Below are 18449 nucleotides of genomic sequence, written 5' to 3'. Positions count from 1 at the left end.
GAGGGGAATAAGGGGAAAATGGGAGGGAGGGAAGAATGGGAGGATACAAGGGATCGGATAACCATTGAGATGTAGCAAGAATAAATTAATAAAGTAAAAAAAAATAAAAATAAAAAATAAAAAAAAGAACTGTACTGATCCACAAGCATACCAGAACTCCCAATAACAGAGATAAAAATAAGAAAAGCTGCAGGATGCTCCCACACCAACAGTCATTCTCTGTCTTCTGAAACAGCTCACGGAGAGATTTTCTTTAACATGGACTGTTCTAAGCTTGTAAAGCTACTTGCATTCACATGTCATTTGTCAAGCCCTGGTCTTCCCTAACGAAAGAAGATTGGTACCAGTTCTAGCACAATTTGATGTTGGAGGCTCGATTATGACATTCTCCACAAATGTTTGGTTATGCACTTTCCCAAATTCCTGGAGTTAGTCATGAGGAAGAGAAGGCTGGTTAAGTTGTCTACACACAATCTTGGACCAGCCTCTCTATAGCAGACTATTGATTGATTCCTCTCTTGAGCCCTCTTCCACTTCTCTATTAGCTTTGTTTCCAGGGCCACTGAGGTGAATGGCTCTTTATTTCCATGGGTATATATTGTGGTTTGTACATTTTTATTTTTATTTTATATAGAGAGTTTTCAAGAACTTTTTGCAAACTTTGTTTTATTAACATTGAAGATTTCTTATATATCAGTTACAAGAATAGTATTAACCTTAAATGAAGTAAAATTATGTTTTCAAATGCAGAGAGCAATATGAATGTTAGCCTTCAATATTGAAACACACACACACACACACACACACACACACACACACACACACACACACACACACATACATGCAGCCCTGATGTCTATGACTACTTTGACTTCAAGTCCTGGTCTGAACTTCCAGTGGATAGTTAGGTTGCAGCTTCCAGAGTTTTCTATTGATGTGAGCAGTTTTTCCTGGATGATTTTTACTTTCTTACCTTAATATCTTATTCAAACACTTGTCTGCATCTGAGTCATAGTTTTTGTTGTTGTTGTTGTTGTTGTTGTTTTTCGAGACAGGGTTTCTCTATGTTATCTTGGCTGTCCTGGCCTCGCTTTGTAGATTAGGCTGGCCTCGAACTCACAGCGATCTGCCTGCCTCTGCCTCCTGAGTGCTGGGATTAAAGTCATGGGCCACCATGCCCGACTGAGACATAGTTTTTTATCTCAACCTCTGAATCCTGTGACTTTTATAAGAAAAATTGTCAGGTTGTCTCAGTAATTATGAAATAACCAGATTTACAGAATGTTAGAGATAACCCATGAGAAATCATAGCTGAAATAGATTTAATCCCCCCATTGTCTCACTCCTCATGGGGATCTGATTATGACTGAAAAGAGAAAACCCAACAGTATGCCATTCATTTTCATCCCACTGTCTACTGGGTGATTGTTTTCAGTAATAGGAACAAACAGAATTAATTGCGAGGTGTTTCATGTCCTAATTAAAAATTTCCTTCGTTTCAAAAGCAGACGTGTTCACAAGTTCTGAATTGAGTTCTTATGTGTCCTGTCTCCAAACTGAAGGTCAGCTTCGTACACTGAGATTGCCGCAACAGGATGTGTCAGAAGCCGTGACACTTGACTATCATTTCAAGACATTGCAGAAGCAGTTCTCTGGCATCTTCATCTTGCTCATGATTTTATGGGATCCCTATGTAGTTGGGGAACTAGCTTAGGACTTCCCAGGACCCACTGGGAAGATCCCTAAGCCTTTCGCCTGGCTAACCATGACCCTGCATTGTATGTTTTGAAGGAAAAAGAAACCTCAGCAAAGCATCTCACCTGAACCTGTTGTTGTTTTAACAGAAAGGATGACTCCACAGGCCGAGTGCTCCTCTGCTGAGACCTCAACCCAGGAGGAAGAGCAACAGGTGGGAAGGATGATGGCAAAGCGGGCGAAGATCATCCGGGAGCTGATACAGACAGAGAAGGATTACGTCACGGATCTGGAGCTGTGCGTGCAAGAAGTGGTGCAGCCGCTGAGAAGCAAGCAGGTGAATGCACGTTTGGGATAGCTCATCTTTTTCTAGCACTTTCTCTAATAGTCAAAACAGACACAGCAGCACTGTGAAGTCCAAGCACCCAATGTCATCTTTCTTAGGGTTTTCTAGTCCTGAGTTCACAGAAGAAATCACTGAGCCATAATTCTGCTAAAGTGCAGTCTCTTGGTTTACAAGAGGGGACAATAATCTCAAACGCACTGGAAAGGAAATTCACAGATTTTTTTTTTCCACTGTGAAATGTCTGTGTTCTTCCTTGGGATTTCCTTGAAACAGGTAACATGTTTGGGAAATAGACTTTCAGCAGCCTTAGGAACAAATTATTTAATTCAGTGCTGATCATGGATTCAAGAGAGAAAATGGTGTAAACCCCACCCCCAACCCTCCAGAGCTCAATTAAACTTGGCTAAGTAAAATTCAACATAAAAATTAACCTGGATGTTAGTAAAAATTTTCTCTTTGGTAAGGGTGGACCTAAGCAAAACTCCAAATATTTATAAATGGTTAATTCTTCTCCCTTAAAGGACTTTTCTGGAAAAAACATTTTTGGAGGATGTTCTGTTTATAATGGAAACTGTCCAGTTATTTCCTTCACTAATTTGTCACTTATTAAATGCATGCTTATCGGCACTGTCCTCAGCACTGGGCCCTTATGGGGTTTACACCTTAGTGCAGGTGACAAAGTCATAGAATAAGTAAATAAGCAACAAAAATGAAGACATAGTCGATGGTGTTAGGTACACCATCTAATGCAGGGGAAAGGGTGCTAAAGTATGGAAAGAGGATGGTGCTTCCATTCCACGCAGAGTGATATCAAAGGCCTTTCTAGTGTATGAATCAGAGCAGACAATGGAAGTAAGAGAGGTGCAAGGTGTTACCAAGAACAAGGGGCAAGAATCTCCCAGAGTTGTAAGAGGGCCTGCATACAATCCAAACTGTTCAACGCAAAGAGAAAGCAGATGTCTAAACACATCCTGTGCTTAAAGAAAGTCACTTACAGTGGTTGGAGACTTCCAGACATTAGACAGTAACACACACACAGACACACACACACACACACACACACACACACACACACACACACACACACTTCCATGCAAAGGTATGCAGTCATGAACAGATTTTCATTCGACAACTTATTGTAAGTCTTTTCACGACTTCTAATCCTTCCAAAGGTTTTTCTGCTATTACTGATCACTAGATAAAAGTCTTTTCTGTGTGTCTGGCTGCTCACCTCGTTAGAATAGATCCTCAGAAATGGAATTATTAGAAAACATATTAGGGCAGAGCATGGTGGCACATGGTTTAATCCCAGCACTCGGGAGGCAGAGGAGGGTGGATCTCTGAGTTCAAGATCAGCCTGGTCTACCTAGAGTTTCAGGCTAGCCAGCACAACATTGAGAGGTGCTGTCTCAAAAAACAGTGTAATCAAGTTTTTGTTTGATTGTTTGATTGATTATTTATTTACTTTACATACGGATAGAATGTCCCCTCTCCTCTCATTCCCTCCCCCTCCTCCTATAGCCCCCTCCTTTTCTTCTCAGAGAAGAGAGACCTCACATGGATATCAACCCACCTTGGCATGTGAAGTTGCAGTAGGACTAGGTACTTCTACTGAGGCCACACAAAGCCATCCAGCTAGAGGTAGGGGACCCAAAGGCATGCAGTAGAGTCAGACACAGCCGCTGCTCCTGCTGTTCAACATCCCACACGAAGACCTAGCTGTACACCGTAACACATGTGTAGGGGACATAGGTCCATCCTATGGATGCTCTCTGGCTGGTGGTTCAGTCTCTGTGGGCCCCTATGGTTTTCTTGTGGTGTCCTTGACCTCTCTGGCTCTTTCAGTCCTTCCTCCTCCTCTTCCACTGGATTCCCTAAGCTCCACCTAATGCTTGCCTGCGGGTCTCTGCATCTGTTTTCATCAGCTGCTGGGTGAAGCCACTCAGATGATAGCTGTGCTAGCCTCCTGTCTAGAAGTATAGTAGAATATTATTAATAATAGCAGGGGTGGGCTCTCTCGTGCATGTGACTCAAGTTTGTTTGTTCTTAATGTCACCTGCCAACCAAAATTCAATAATCCTGATTTTCATCCCTATTAGTGGTTGAGAGGTTTTTTTTTTCCTCTGTGTCATTCCTCCTAAAAACATCTTCTTGTATATGTCTTCGTCTTTATAATGTAGTCCCTGTTGAGATATAAATATTAGACTCTAGAATGCTTCTCTACCCCAGCTAGTTCCCAAAAAATCAAGACAGAGACCCTTTAGATTTATAAAGGCTTTAAAGCACAGTAACTGGGCAAGTATCAACCCTCTAAACGGTTTTGCTGTTTCTCAGCTATACACCCTAAGATACTGGCCATAATTTGTTCCTGCCCAGGCTGCTTCTGTTCCATCAGGCCAGCCCTCATGGCCACGGGCTCATGATCCACATTACCCCATGGCAACTTCTTTCTCTCTCCTGCCTTGTGGTCACTATCTGTCGTAGGGGGTGCATGTTTTTCCTCCCGGCCCCAGGCTCTCAGAATAAAGACTCACACAGGGCTCAAAATATATTTACAAATACCTAGGCCATGTAACTAGGCTCTTCTCTGACTAATTCATAACTTAAAATAACCCATTTATTCTAAACTAAGTTCTGTGACGTGGATGGTTACCTCTGCTCAGGTATCATGCCTCTTGTTTTTCTCACATCATTCTAGACCAATCTCCTGTGCCTGGCTCTACCCAGAATACTTTTGCCCTGTTTTGTTTTTGTTTTTTGTTTTTTTTTAACAGGATTTTTTTCTGTGTAGCCCTGGCTGTCCTGGACTTTTTTTTTTGTAGAACAGGCTGGCCTTGAACTCACAGAGATCCACTTGCCTCTGTCTCCTTGAGTGATGGGATTAGGGGTGTGTACCATCACTCCCAGAATTCTTTCTGCCTGCCAGATATCCCACCTTCTATTCCCCCCTTTCCTGTAGGCCATAGGTTTTGTTAATTGACAGGCGATGCATCTATACAGTACACAGGATATCCTTTCTACAAGCCCCCTTTCACTTTAACTTCTAAAACTTGTTGTTTCTCACTAAAAATGATATGTTGTCACTATTTTATAACACTTTTCTGAATATTTTTTCCTACATGTTGTGAATGATTTTCTTACTTTGTTATTTGCCTCCTAATTTTGGTTAAGAGTCAAGTGTGTTTTTTGGTTTTACTATGTTTATCCATTTGGTTCAGAATTTAGTTCCTTAGTGTGTACCCACAATTATAAAACTGTTACTAGTCAGTTGTACTGACAACAATCATTATTTTCCCACCCCACCCCCATCAATGTATATAACCTTCAGAAACAGAGCATCTGTCCCCTACCCCTACTGTGTGTGTTGGCGTGTGTGTATGTGTGTGTGTGTGTGTGTGTGTGTGTGTGTGTGTGTGTGTGTGTGTGTTCACATTTTAGGGGCACATATTTGTGAGTAGTACTGGTACATGTGGAGGCCCCGAACCTCCTTCAGTTGCTTTTCCTTTATTCATTGAGATGGTTTTTCCTATGAACATGGATCTCACTCTTTGGGCTAAGCTTAGCTTGGGATTTCATGTCTCTCTCTGTCCACCACAAGGAAGGGTTATCAGCCAGCGCCTGTGGCTATGGGGGTGCTGATCCATCTCTCCAACCTCCTATTTCTTAATATGGGATCTTCACATAAATATAAGGAAAGCAGTCACGTACATGGAGGGTGGCAGTGTGCAAGGGAATCCTTGATACAGAAGAAGCACTGCAGACAATTTTCAGGGAAGATGGCTAAGACAAAGCGTTTAGGGTGCTTCATTGTGTGTAGTTACTGTCAGCTCCCAATGCTTCGAACCACATTGGCTACATCATTCTAATGAAGTTCTTTAGAGCTTGACGGTTTGTGTGTGTTTTTTAAAACACAGTTCTCTTTGCTTTGGTATCACAAGATTATTCACCCTCCTCACTGCAAAGTTCAGTTTCTGTACTAGTCATCTAAATGTCATCCCTGACTATGTTGTAGTTGAAATTCTTTTTGCTTGCCCCCTACTTCCTAGAGTTTTAATTTTTGGTTGAGTAATAATCATCCCAGAATGTACATAACTCTTATAAATATGTACAAAAGTGTAGAATTAGCTGATGCTACTGGTTCATTAACTGATCAACTCTTCAATGTTCTTCAATAACTCCTTCATGTCTTCCTTCTTAACTGTTGGGCTGCGCACACCACCCACCACCTGTCATAGATTATTGCCAAAGTATCTAAATGGACACATGGCTTTCAGGTCACCATGAAAACAACTGTAGTTAAGTCTGAGGCCAACCATGCTTTGTTAAACCTGACACAATGTGTGTGTGTGTGTGCGTGTGTGTGTGTGTGTGTGTGTGTGTGTGTGTGTGTGTGTGTGTGTGTGTGTGTAGCCTTGGCTGTCTTGGACTCAGATTTTTAGACCAGGCTGGCCTTGAACTCACAGAGATCCACCTGCCTCTGCCTCTCGAATGCTGGGATTAAAAGTGTGTGCCACCATGCCCGGCACACTGATCAATCATCTTTTCTCTGTGTAAACTCATCCCACTGCCAGTGTAAACAAGGCATTCTATGTAAGTGAAGGTTGGAAGAAGAAAACAGCAAACCCAGGGAAGCAGCAGCAATATCTAGTTCAGCTCGGTGAACAGTGCACACATGAGTGAGCTGACCTAGCCCCTGGCTGGCAGTTATTCTCTGACAGTCACGGTATCAAATTTTACCTTAACTTTAGGGCTTTCTGTCCCAGGTCTTCACCGACATGAAAGCAGGCCACATTTCCCTTAATGGCATTACCATACACTGTCGAGAAGGCAAAAGTACCCACAACATTCAGTGTTGAAATATTTAGTGGGAAAACAAGGTCTAGTTATTCTAGCAACAAGGGAAGAGTCTCTATGGTTTTTGGCAGTAAATCAAACTAAATCAAACTGGCTCAAGCTAAGCTAACAATGGACCTGTATTTTCTATGTGTGAGGAAAGGAAAAAAGACATTCAAAAATAATAGAGGTATTTGAGTGCACATACTTATTTTTGTTTATATTTATTTTCCTCCCTTTCTTTTTTCTTTCTTTCTTTCTTTCTTTCTTTCTTTCTTTTTTTCTTCCTTCCTTTCTTTCTTTCTTTTAATAGCTCTGGCTGGCCTGGAACTCTCTTTGTAGAACAGGCTGGCCTCAAACACACTAAAACCTGCCTTCCTCTGCCTGGATTAAATGCGTAGACTGCCATGCCTAGCGTTATGTTTACCTTTCAAAGAGTTTAGGGGGCGTCTATGCCAGCCCTCAGCTATTCAGTGCCTTCCCTAGAGCAGTGGTTCTCAACCTGTGGATCATGACCTCTTTGGGGTCAAATGACCCTTTCACAGGAGCTGCCTAAAACCATCTGAAAACACAGATATTTACATTGATTCAAAACAGTAGGAAAATTACAGTTATAAGGTAGCAATAAAGTAACTTTATGCTTGGGAGTCACCATAACATGAGGAACTGTAGGAAAGGGTTGCAGCATTAGGAAAGTTGAGGACAAAGCAGGTACACTTTTTTTTTTCAGCATTCAATGGTAGTCTAATTGTGTGCCTTACACTTGAAATAGTGTGTTTCCTGGGAAGTGGCAAGAGAAATAATTTGTATTTTTATGTTGCCAGAGCTCATCAGAATCCCTTGTTCAATTTTGCATATACTATATTACAACAACTTTGCAAACAAAATTTGATAGAAAAATATTAGGAGAGGGGGCTTGGGAGATGACTCAGTTGGTAAAGTGCTTGCTATGCGAACATGAGGACCCTAGTACCCCATAAACTGAGCTCATCTATAACCCCAGCTGTGGTGGGAGCAGCAAGAAAGATACTTAGAGGGATAAGTGGCCAGCCACTGTAGCCAATTTGTGGCTTCCAGATTCAAATCTCATGTGGAAAGCAATAAAGATGACCAATATTGACCTCTGGTCTTCATACCTGCTCACACAGGTGAATACATATGCACACACTCATGCCCATGCCCACATAAACATATACATGTACATGCACCACATACACATACATACATACATATGTACATACAAAGTAAAAAAAAAGAAAAGTGGTATAAACTAAGTTATATATATCCCTACATAAACAAATACATGTGCACACACCATGTACACATACATACATACATACATATACACACACATACACAAAGTAAAAAAAAGAAAAGTGGTATAAGTCATCTATAGTCCTGTTGCTCTGAAAAAATCATGATAAATAGGTTTCTATTTATATATAAAAATAAGCATGATAAATAAGCACAAACATACTCAAATATTTTTTGAAGTTTGGATACACATTGGAACCCTTTCGCCATGGAGAATATATTCATATTAGTTTCTACTGTAAACAACAAATATTGAGTGGGAAAAATAGATCTCTGTAATTTAGGAAGGGATTGTGAGGAAAAACATGTCCATGGTCTTTAAACTCAGATCCCAATTTAAAGTGCTGGGGACACACAGGTTGGCTGCCTGCTGTTTCAGTTCCCCATGGCAGGGACTGGGTCAAGTTGTTGTTCTATTTGAATGTAACACACTACATCCGTGTCCTGTCATGCCTGTCCCTCAGGGTCCGTACTGAGTGGCCCCCAGTCTGTGACAGGGGGATGTGAAGGAGAGAGTCAGATGGGCAGTTGTATTTGGTCCGATGGCTAGGGGCAATGCAGGAAGGGCCTATAGGTCCTGGAACACTCAGCTTCCTGTTTCTGCCCCCAAGTGGTTACATATGAGAAGACCTCATCAGCTCTGTGAAAATACAGTGCAGAACAAATTATCTCTGAAAGGAAAAAACAAAACAAAAACCAAACAGGTGGACAGGTGGGAAATGCAAATGCACCATTGTAATGAAAAGACACTTAAACGCAGGATAACGGAAGTTTGTACAGGAAAGGGATGGACATGGTCCAGTTGATTTCCTATGAATTCTAATCTATATTGCTATGTTTTAGCTCAGTGAAAGGCTTTTATTTTCCCTTTGAGAGGGCTGTGGCTTTTAATGGCTCCTTCCTCACCACAGTAAACCATTCGTGTTCATATGAAGTATAGTAAGCACGTTCTGGAAATCTCCAAGCATTCTACTTCCTGCTGTCCCTTTCAGGCTGGACATCTCCAGTGCTGTCATATCCCCACAATGCTAGGACGTGGCTCTGTGTTCGGCTCCTGGCTGTCTTTCTACATGAATAACAGATGCACTACAACGCATTGTGGCTGCACGGCAGAGCTGGTGGACTGCTAGCCTAGCATGTGGTTCCAGTGTTCCTGCTTGGCATCATGCCGGAAATAACTCTTGGGGTTTTTTTGTTTGTTTTGTTTTTTGTTTGTTTGTTTGTTTTCTGGTCCCCTCTCCACCTCTCTCCCTCACCCAGATGCTCAGCCCACTGTTCCTAACAAGAATTCAGAGTTTAGACCATAATGCAGTCTTGCCCCTGTTGTGGGACAAAAGACAAAATTACTGTTATGAGAGCTTGCTGAAATATAGGATTAAAGAACGAGCAGAAATGTTTTATCTAGAAATGATCAAAACAGGTTCAGCTTTTTCAGTTAGATGGGTGACACAGAGAAGCAGGCATACAACCAGGCTTCCCAGAGCTGTTCACTAAGATTTTGTCTTATAATCAATAGAAGAGCTATACGTGAGCAAATGTTTGGTCATGAACTTTTGTTTCACAGAAAAAAAAATTTCCTGTCCAAATTGTCTTCTCTAGTTGTTGTCTCCATCAAAAGAACACTGTGTTTATTTTGTTTAACAAGCAGCCATGGGATATTTTCTTTTTTTCTCTCTCTTATCTAATGTCCAATTATAACACACAACCCTTCACTTGCAAAAATTTTAAGTTGTGTAGACCAAAAATAGTCCTTCTCAGCTGAACAACCACAACTTTAACCTTAAAGTGAGTTACTGTCCAACGTCCCATTTCTTCCACGGCTCTGCACTAAGAGGAATGATTCAGGTGAGTATTTTAGATGCGTCTTAATTGTACAATCACTGCACTTCACTCATAAACCATCCTGTCCCACCTTATGAAAACCCAGTGCTCCGAGCTTTAATTTTGATAGCCATTGCCAGCCATTAAGGAAACCAAGAAAGGGCATATGAGATCCCGTTGTATTGTTTTTTTACAATTACATGTAAATCAACATGTATTTCTAAGTGAAAAGCTTAATTAAAATCCAATGCTCTTATTTTCTCTGTCCCCTCCCTTTCATTTTAAATCATCCTTTCAAATGTGTGTACGATTTTACGTGAAAAATAAGTTTTTTTCTGTCCTTTACCTTGTTCATCCTCTCAAGTTTTCTGTTTCTTTTTCATTGTGATTTTAGTGACGCTGAAAGAGCCGTTTAGCCATACAGACTCATATTAGATAATACAGAAGAAACACTATAGTGTATAATAATATCTCAATGTGTCTTTCTCCATGTATCCCATGTATCTCTTGGGCTATGATTAGAAATTCCAGAAATCTTTCTGCATTGTGAAAAGGTCCACTCACTTTTTTTTTTTTTTTAACTCATCTCTTTCTCCTTCTATTCAGTCTTCTGCCTTGTAAAGTCCAGCCATTCCTGAGGCCAACTCCTCCATCGCAAGACCTCATCAACTTTAGTCAACACAGAGATCAAAGGCAGGATGGTTACACAAAAACAAAGTAGCCCAGGAGGCATGGGAGCAGAACAAATACAAATCTGAGCATGGAGAAAAAAGAAAAAACAATGCCAGCTATCTGTAACTAAGTTATTGAAGCAATGGTTCAAAAGAAATACACGTGAGTGAGTGCTTTATATCAGATCTTTGCGCTACTATGCCGACTTTAAATATTATATTCTTGCTGGGCATTTCCTTTAAACATTGGTACAGATATTCTTTACTTTTTACGAATACTGACATTTTCATGTTAGTAATATGACATCACAGTGATAGATGCTGTGATTTGTATGTCTAGGTTAGAGCTTCAGCTTTTTGCCTATTTGTTTGTTTGTTTGTGTTTGTTAAGCAAAGACTTAACTACCTCTCTATGTGAAATCCAATACTTATCACGTAATCTAGGCCATTACCCTCTGTGGTAAGGCCAGATTCTTGAAGTCCTGTTGTGCAATCCAAACAGTGAGCAAACAAAACCACCAGGGGAAAGCCATGTGTGGTTGCACACACCCTTTACTCTAACACTCAGAATATAGAGACAGGAAGATCTGGAGTTTAATGTCCTCCTTGGCTACATGGGCAGACAGTTCACAGTCATCATGGGATACCCAAGATGCTGTCAGAAAGAGAGAGGCACACACACAGAGGAGAGGGAGACAGGCAGGGTGACAGAATAAGAGGGAGACAGAGAAATGACTTACTGGAGAACTTGCTTTCTTTTCTAAAGTTTTGTTTTATTTTTAAAATTATATTGTATATTTTGTTTTTGGGTTTTCTGCCTGCATGTGTGTTTGTGCACTACATACATGCCTGGTGCTCTTGGAGACTAGAAGAAGGCACTAGATGCCCCTGGGACTGGAGTTACAGATAATTGTGAACCACCACATAGGTTCTGGGAATCAAACCTAGGCTATCTGAAAGAGCAGCTAGTGCTCTCCATTGCTGAGCCATATTTCCATCCCTAAAGCCTTATAAATAGGAGAAATTCCTAAGTTTGTTGATGGACAGGAAAGTTAACTCAATAGGCAAAAACACAAGATAAAACAAGCAAACAAACAAGCCCAACTTGCCATGCAAGTGAGGTCTTGAGTTTGGATTCACAAAGCTGTACACAGCAGGATGCACCTGAAATCCCAGCCCCCCTAAGAGAGACAAGATGCAGAGACAGGAGAATGCTGGGAGGTTCAAGGATCAGCTCTTCTGTTGTGTACAGTGTGGAACAACTCAAGACCCTGTCTCACACCAAGTGGAAAGTGAGGATGGACACCAGAAGTTGTCCTCTGACCTCCACACATGCCTGTGCAAGCATGTGCCTGGACACACACACACACACACACACACACACACACACACACACACACCACACAAACACACACACATACACACACATACACACACATACACACACACATACACACACATACAAACCACACGTATATACACACACATTTAAAATAAAAAACACAAGCAGAAAAGAGATTTTAAAGAAAGCCATAGTTATAAGATATTAAAATTAAAAATTATACAAAGTATTAGTATTCATATCCAACCTGCCTCTCTCAAGCACTGACATGAAGCCACAGACTTCCCTTCCTTTCCTGTCTCCCCAAGAGGGACATTTCAGTGTCACCATCCTGGAAGACACATACATAGCTTGCTGTCATATTGGATTCAGAATCAGTTGAAGATGAAGTGATATACAGTTTTCTACTGAGCGGAACCTCTTTTTTTGGAGTGGACTCCCTTTTTTGCTTGTCTGGGAAGCCTCTCAGAAATGAAGGGATCTTTTCTTGATCCCAGTATTGCAAGGATTTTTACTTTTTTTTTTTAATTGTTGTTGTTGTTGTTGTTTGGTTTTTCCAGACAGGGTTTCTCTGTGTAGCTTTGGCTGTCCGGTATCATTTTGTAGACCAGGCTGGCCTTGAATATTGCAGGGTTTTGACAGAGACCGTTCTCCTACAGTTATATTTATAAATATCCTCTAAACTCCATTCAGGGTGACTGTGGTTTTTCTCTAATTTTTCAAATCTATAGTCCAGTCAGAACCTGCTGGGCCAATGAAGAGTTAAATAACAAATTTCCCAATTCAGTGCAGATATTATCATGCTCAGAACTGAAAAATCAGAGCTATTGATGTACAGGTTTGCTTTAAAACCCAGGAGCATCCCAGTCAGCCAGGAAGATGGTTGATCCTGTACTCATTCCTTCTCCTCCTAGGGCTGAGATGCAGATACAACCATTTCAGTTGCTCTTATTGATGAAGAGTGAGCAATGGCATGCCATAGTCATGCTAATGAGCACACAAACATCCCGAATGGAAAGCTTGTGCACTTGTGGCAGGCCTACTTTGATGTAGATCATTGTAGACATGTGTATCAGTACAAGATAAATCTAAAATTCCAAAGAGTAACACTGGGACTAGGAGCAAGGAAACTGTAAATGTTCCGTTGGGAGTAAGCACAAGGACCTAGGCATGATGACACACATCTATAACCCACTGAGTCAGGAGAATTACAAGGTTGAGACTTACCTAGGCCACAAAATGGGTTTTAGTACGGCACTGGTAAAATAGTGAGATCCCGTCTCAAAATAGAAATAATAAGGGATAAACCTCAATGGTAGAACATTTGCCAGGCATAAATAAGGCCCCAAGGTCAATCTCTAGTAGGAGAGAGAGAGAGAGAGAGAGAGAGAGAGAGAGAGAGAGAGAGAAATAAAAATAGCATGGGATCAGAAAGGAAATATATGCTGGAAAAATAAATTTTTATTAATAATGACCTTTAAATCAGTGCTTTAGGCACAGACAGGGTTGGTGACTTCATGCATCAGCGAATTGACTAATTTTAGGTCATTGGAGTACATAATATATGAAATTCAGTTTCTAGTATTAAAAAAAATAATCCCCTAGAGCCAGTAGTTAGAGGGGATGGGTTTCTTACAGTTATGAGAATTTGTAAAGCTAGAAAATGATTGACAGGCACAGTTGGAGTTCAGAGAAGGGACAGATCCCTTCCAGACTGGACCGTGTTTCATGGAGAATGTGACACTTGAGTTGAATACACAAACTAGATGGTTAATGTTTGTCAAAATCCTACTGTGCGTATTGTCTGGTATTGCACTCTTCATGGATATCGTGTAAATGTGTGCCATGATCCCGCCCTACGAGAGTGTAGGAGAGGTCAAGGAAATGCCTCCCAAGCACATAGCCGCACAAACAGCAACTGCCAACATATTTCAAGATGACATTAGAAACGATCAGGACAGAAGGCAGCTACTGCTTAGTTATGCTAATTAGTTATGCAGCAAACAATTGCTTTAGACATTAGCAGAGGACGTTGCTTACTTCCCTGACCTATCTGCTTCACTCAACAGAAACCACAGACTGCTGCTGCCCCCATCTCTGTGACTGCCTCAGAGCCATCCCTTTACAGCTTGACCTTGTCTCTAAACACTGGTGTAGTTCAGGGCTCAGAGGGGCGTCTTCTTAGTGCACAGCTTTCCATGCGGTACATGATCTCGTTGCATGGCTGTGAACCCCAGCTGTGTTACGATAGTTGGCAAACCTCAGCCCTGATGTTGACCTGAAGTCCTGTTCTGTTTAATTGACCTCTTGCTCAAGTCACTGTTTGGTGACTACAAGGTATCTCAAAGTCAGCATGTTCAGAACTCATTTCCTGGTTCCCTTGAACATTCCCTTCTTTAGCTACATATGTCCCCTGAAGCTCATGTGTTAGGCAACACTACAGTGTTAGGAGAAGGAATTCTGCTAAGAGGCTCTGTTCTCCTGGTGGGATTAATGCTCTTATGGAAGGGAGATTATTTTTTAAAGTAGTTTATACCTCTCTTTCATGCGTTTTCTTATTCCCTTCCACTTTCTTGCATGGGATGAGACAGAATTGATGTCCTCACCAGCTTTAGGCCCCTTGGTTATGGATCCCCTACACTCCAGACTAAAATACATACATCTCTGTTCTTTAAAAGTTATCCATTTTCCCAGTATTCACTTATAGCAGTCCACACTGACCTTGAAGTCTATTTCATCTCAGGAAGTGGCATCTCCATCTTTCCAGTTTCTCAGGCACAGCCCCCCACCCCCCACCCCCCACCCCCCGCCACTAATATCACTACAAGCCCTTTCATGTGGCACTTCTCGAGTTTGACCGGTCTTTCTTCACCTGCTTGGTTCTGTCCCCCTGTTTCCTGTGCTATGTCAGTGTGTCCAGTTCTGACCTTCTGTCCCAGCGTGCTTCTGGTGATCACTGGGCAGCTTGGCTGCTTAGCTGCGAGACCGGTTAGAGGACTTCCTGTCTAGCCGTGACACGGACTCAGCTCGTAGGATGGCTTCATTAGCCACTTAGACTCTAGTTTTTCCCACATATACAAATCAGCGGTTTTGAGAAACCTGATGAAATAATGGCCAGTTTAGCCCCAGAAGGCTTTGCAATCTAGGAGGCAACTGTCTAAGTAAATGCCACAGTAATTAGAGAGTCATCCAAGCACGGTGCTTGCCAGGGCTTCATGCCAGCATCCTCTTTCCCACTCACTGTGCTGTGATTTCAGTTCTCTCAGCATCCCCCCTCCCCTGTTTCCCCCTTCTAACTAAGAGGCAGTTCTTTCTGTTCAGAACGTCCCCTGGGGGCTTCTATTTCTCAAGTCTGTATTTTATGCGTTTCCTGCTCTGTTCTCCTCCCACTCTAATTATTTCAGCTGAACCATCACTGGGCTTTAAGAGGTTCCGAGTTAATGATGGAAGGCGCTAGTGTGTGCCAAGCCTCACTGTAAGTCAGTACACGTGAATTCTCCAGGGAAGGCTATGGGACCAAAGACCTGTTAGATCAAGTTAGATGGCGCCCATTTGAATTGTCATAGTCATGGCTAGAATAAGTCAAATCAGCCCAAATTTGACTCAACTCAACTCTACATTTATTGCCCAAGTGCTTCAAGAAATTGAAGCATCGAAGTTTCCCTGCATCAGATTCCGGAAGCGTCTGAAAAATCACCACCACATTTTTCATAAGCAACAGTATTTGCGTTCTTTTGTGCTCTACAGGCTCTGTCTGGGCATCATATGTGTGTGTATCTGGGACTCTGAAGTGACATGAATTTGATAGTAAAACTAGAAGCCTAAAAAAATGTCGATATCAGAGGTGTAGTAAGTAAGCATTGAGAAAATCAATATTGATGATTTCGTAAAAACTTGTTTTTAAAGAAAGATTTATGTGTTTATGTCTGTGTATGAAAGTGTATGTGCACATATGTGTGGTGTGTGTGCTTATATGGTGATGCGGAGTCCAGAGAGGGGGTTTAGTGCCCTTCTCTCTCACTCTCTGACTGTTCCTTTCAGTCAATGTCTTTCCCTGACCTAGGCTTATGTTGTTGTTGCTGCTGCTGCTGTTGTTGTTGAGCCAGTGTTGGCAGAGGGTAGAAGCCAAAAAGCCCTCTGCCATCACTGGAACTGGAGTAGCAGGCCTCTGGGGGGGACACTCAGATTAGCATGTGTGTGTTGAGATCTGAATGCCACATCTCATGATTGTACAGCAAGGGCTCCTACGTGCTGAGCCACCTCTCCAGCCCGGGGCCCCCTCTGCCCCCCCCCCCCCCGCCCCGACTCATTAGAGACGTTAGGAACCTAAACCCAGTCATTGTGCTTACGAACTGCATCATAAAGAACTAATATGCAAATGAACTAATATGCAAAAGCTTGATCCAGGAGATCTACTTACAACAGTAAAAATGGTAACTGGACAAAGAAGACCATGGTGTTTCCATGCAATCTCTCCACTGAACAGTGCAAATGAGGGAATTGATGGCAGGAAACAATGTTTATGTGAAATTCAAAGATGCCTAAAGCTCTAATTATATACATATACATATATATATATATTTCCTTTGAACAGATATACACATGCAGCCATCCGCCCCACATGAAGTTCTGAATAATATACCTAAAATATCAGTGTTTACTGGTTGGTGAATGATGAGTTATTTTATTTTCTCTCTTTTATCTATCCGTCCTTAATTTTCTGCAAGGCCTATGAACCGCTTCTATGTGAATAGCATATTTTTTCAGGAGCCTGTCTCTGGTCTCTTTTCCAGCCTTTGTTTTTAGTGTCAGTGGCTGAAGGTTGCATGACACCCGAGAATGCCTAGCTGCTGTTCCTCATGACTTCTTTGATTTAAACTGAGTCACCCATCTCAAATGTCTGTTATTAAACAGAAAAGAATAAACAGACACTTGCCAAGTGTAAACTAAGGCGGAGGCCTGGTTCTGCCAGTAAACTTCCCACATAAATCAGAGAGCAGAACTAAGTACCACAGTTGCCTTTGTAGCTAGATCTAAGTAGGATATTATCAAATATTCACTTAATACAGTATCTTGAAGAATCAAGTTAGGTTTCTTTTCTTTAGCTACTTTTGATATTTGCCCATTTGCTACTCCAAGCCCAGTGGAATTATAAAAGAATATGGGCTTCCACAAAAGTAAAGTTTAATTGTAGAAATTGAACTTAATTTCAATGACCATTTTTTTATGGAATAACTGTGTGTGCACACAACACTATATTAGACACAGTGGGACATTAGAATAACTCAGAAAGGCAAATATATTGGGAAATCTCAGTTTTGTCAACAAAAAAATCTAATAATTACACCCTCTAACATTTATAATGTATGTAATAAGCTTCAGTATAAATGTAATATGTATTATATTATAACACCTATACATGTAATATATATGTATCTTTACATGGGCTTCAATATAAACAGAGAGTAATATAACTGAGAGTTATAGACAAAGGAAACAACCAAAGTCATTAAGATAAACCTATAAAATGAGAGCAATCACTACAACTTATCAGACAAAAGATTCAGATACAGAGTATGTAAGGAACTTTAAAGACACAACTAAAAAATATAATTCAGTTAAAATTGGGTAAAGGATGAGTAACTATTTCTCGAGAGAAGAAATCAATTAGCCAACAATTTTATGGGGAAAAAAAAAGCTCAATTTCATCAATGAAAGCAAATGTAAGTAAAAACAAAAACAAAAATTTGATATCACCTCATGCCAAATAGAATGCTATCATCAAAAAGAAAATAAAAGTCAAGTTGGGGAAAGAGGGAAGCCTCGTACACTGTTGGTGGCATTGTGAGTTAGGACAGGCACCGTAAGAACAGCAATGGGTAACTCAAGAAACTAAGCTAGATCTACCACCTGATCCATCATTTCTCTTCTGGGCAGATGTTCAGAGAAAACAGTATCAGTAACACTTGCATATCTACTTTTGTTGCTGTACTCTATGTGATAGCTTAGATTTATAATCATCCTGGATGTCCATAAATGGAACAATAGTGTATAAGTTACCTTTTCTCGTTGCTGCAGCCGAGTCTGTGACAAGGAACAACTTAAGGGAGTATATTCTGGTTTGTAGTTTAAGAAGGGATACAGGGCATCACGTCTAAGAAGGCATGATGGCAGGGGTGTGAATCTGCAGTACTGAAGCAGAAAGTGTACGGGAAGTGGTCCCATGCTCTATAGCCTCAGATCCTACTTCCTCTAGCAAGGCTCCACCTCCTGATCAGTACTAGCAGCTGGGGGCCAAGTGTTCAGGCACATGAGCCACGTGGGCCATTCACGTTTAAGCCACGGCCAGTGGAAATAGGTGGTTTATACATGCCTTCATGGCATTCTCTTACTTGCAAGGAAGTCAATAGGATTGAGAATGTAATGT

General features: G+C 41.2%; 1 protein-coding gene across 1 annotated transcript in view; it reads left to right on the top strand.

Moving 5' to 3' along the window:
* Positions 1-18449, top strand: part of ARHGEF38 (Rho guanine nucleotide exchange factor 38) — a 123771-nt gene that overhangs the window by 37438 nt on the left and 67884 nt on the right. Inside the window, exon 2 of the mRNA XM_084757391.1 lies at positions 1845-2032. Coding sequence (XP_084613517.1) covers positions 1845-2032 — 188 coding nt within the window. The remainder of the gene's footprint in view (positions 1-1844; positions 2033-18449) is intronic.

This window comes from Acomys minous (assembly GCF_964271855.1).
Source record: "Acomys minous genome assembly, chromosome: 14".
NCBI lineage: Eukaryota > Metazoa > Chordata > Mammalia > Rodentia > Muridae > Acomys > Acomys minous.
This window is presented reverse-complemented; position numbering and strand designations above follow the sequence as displayed.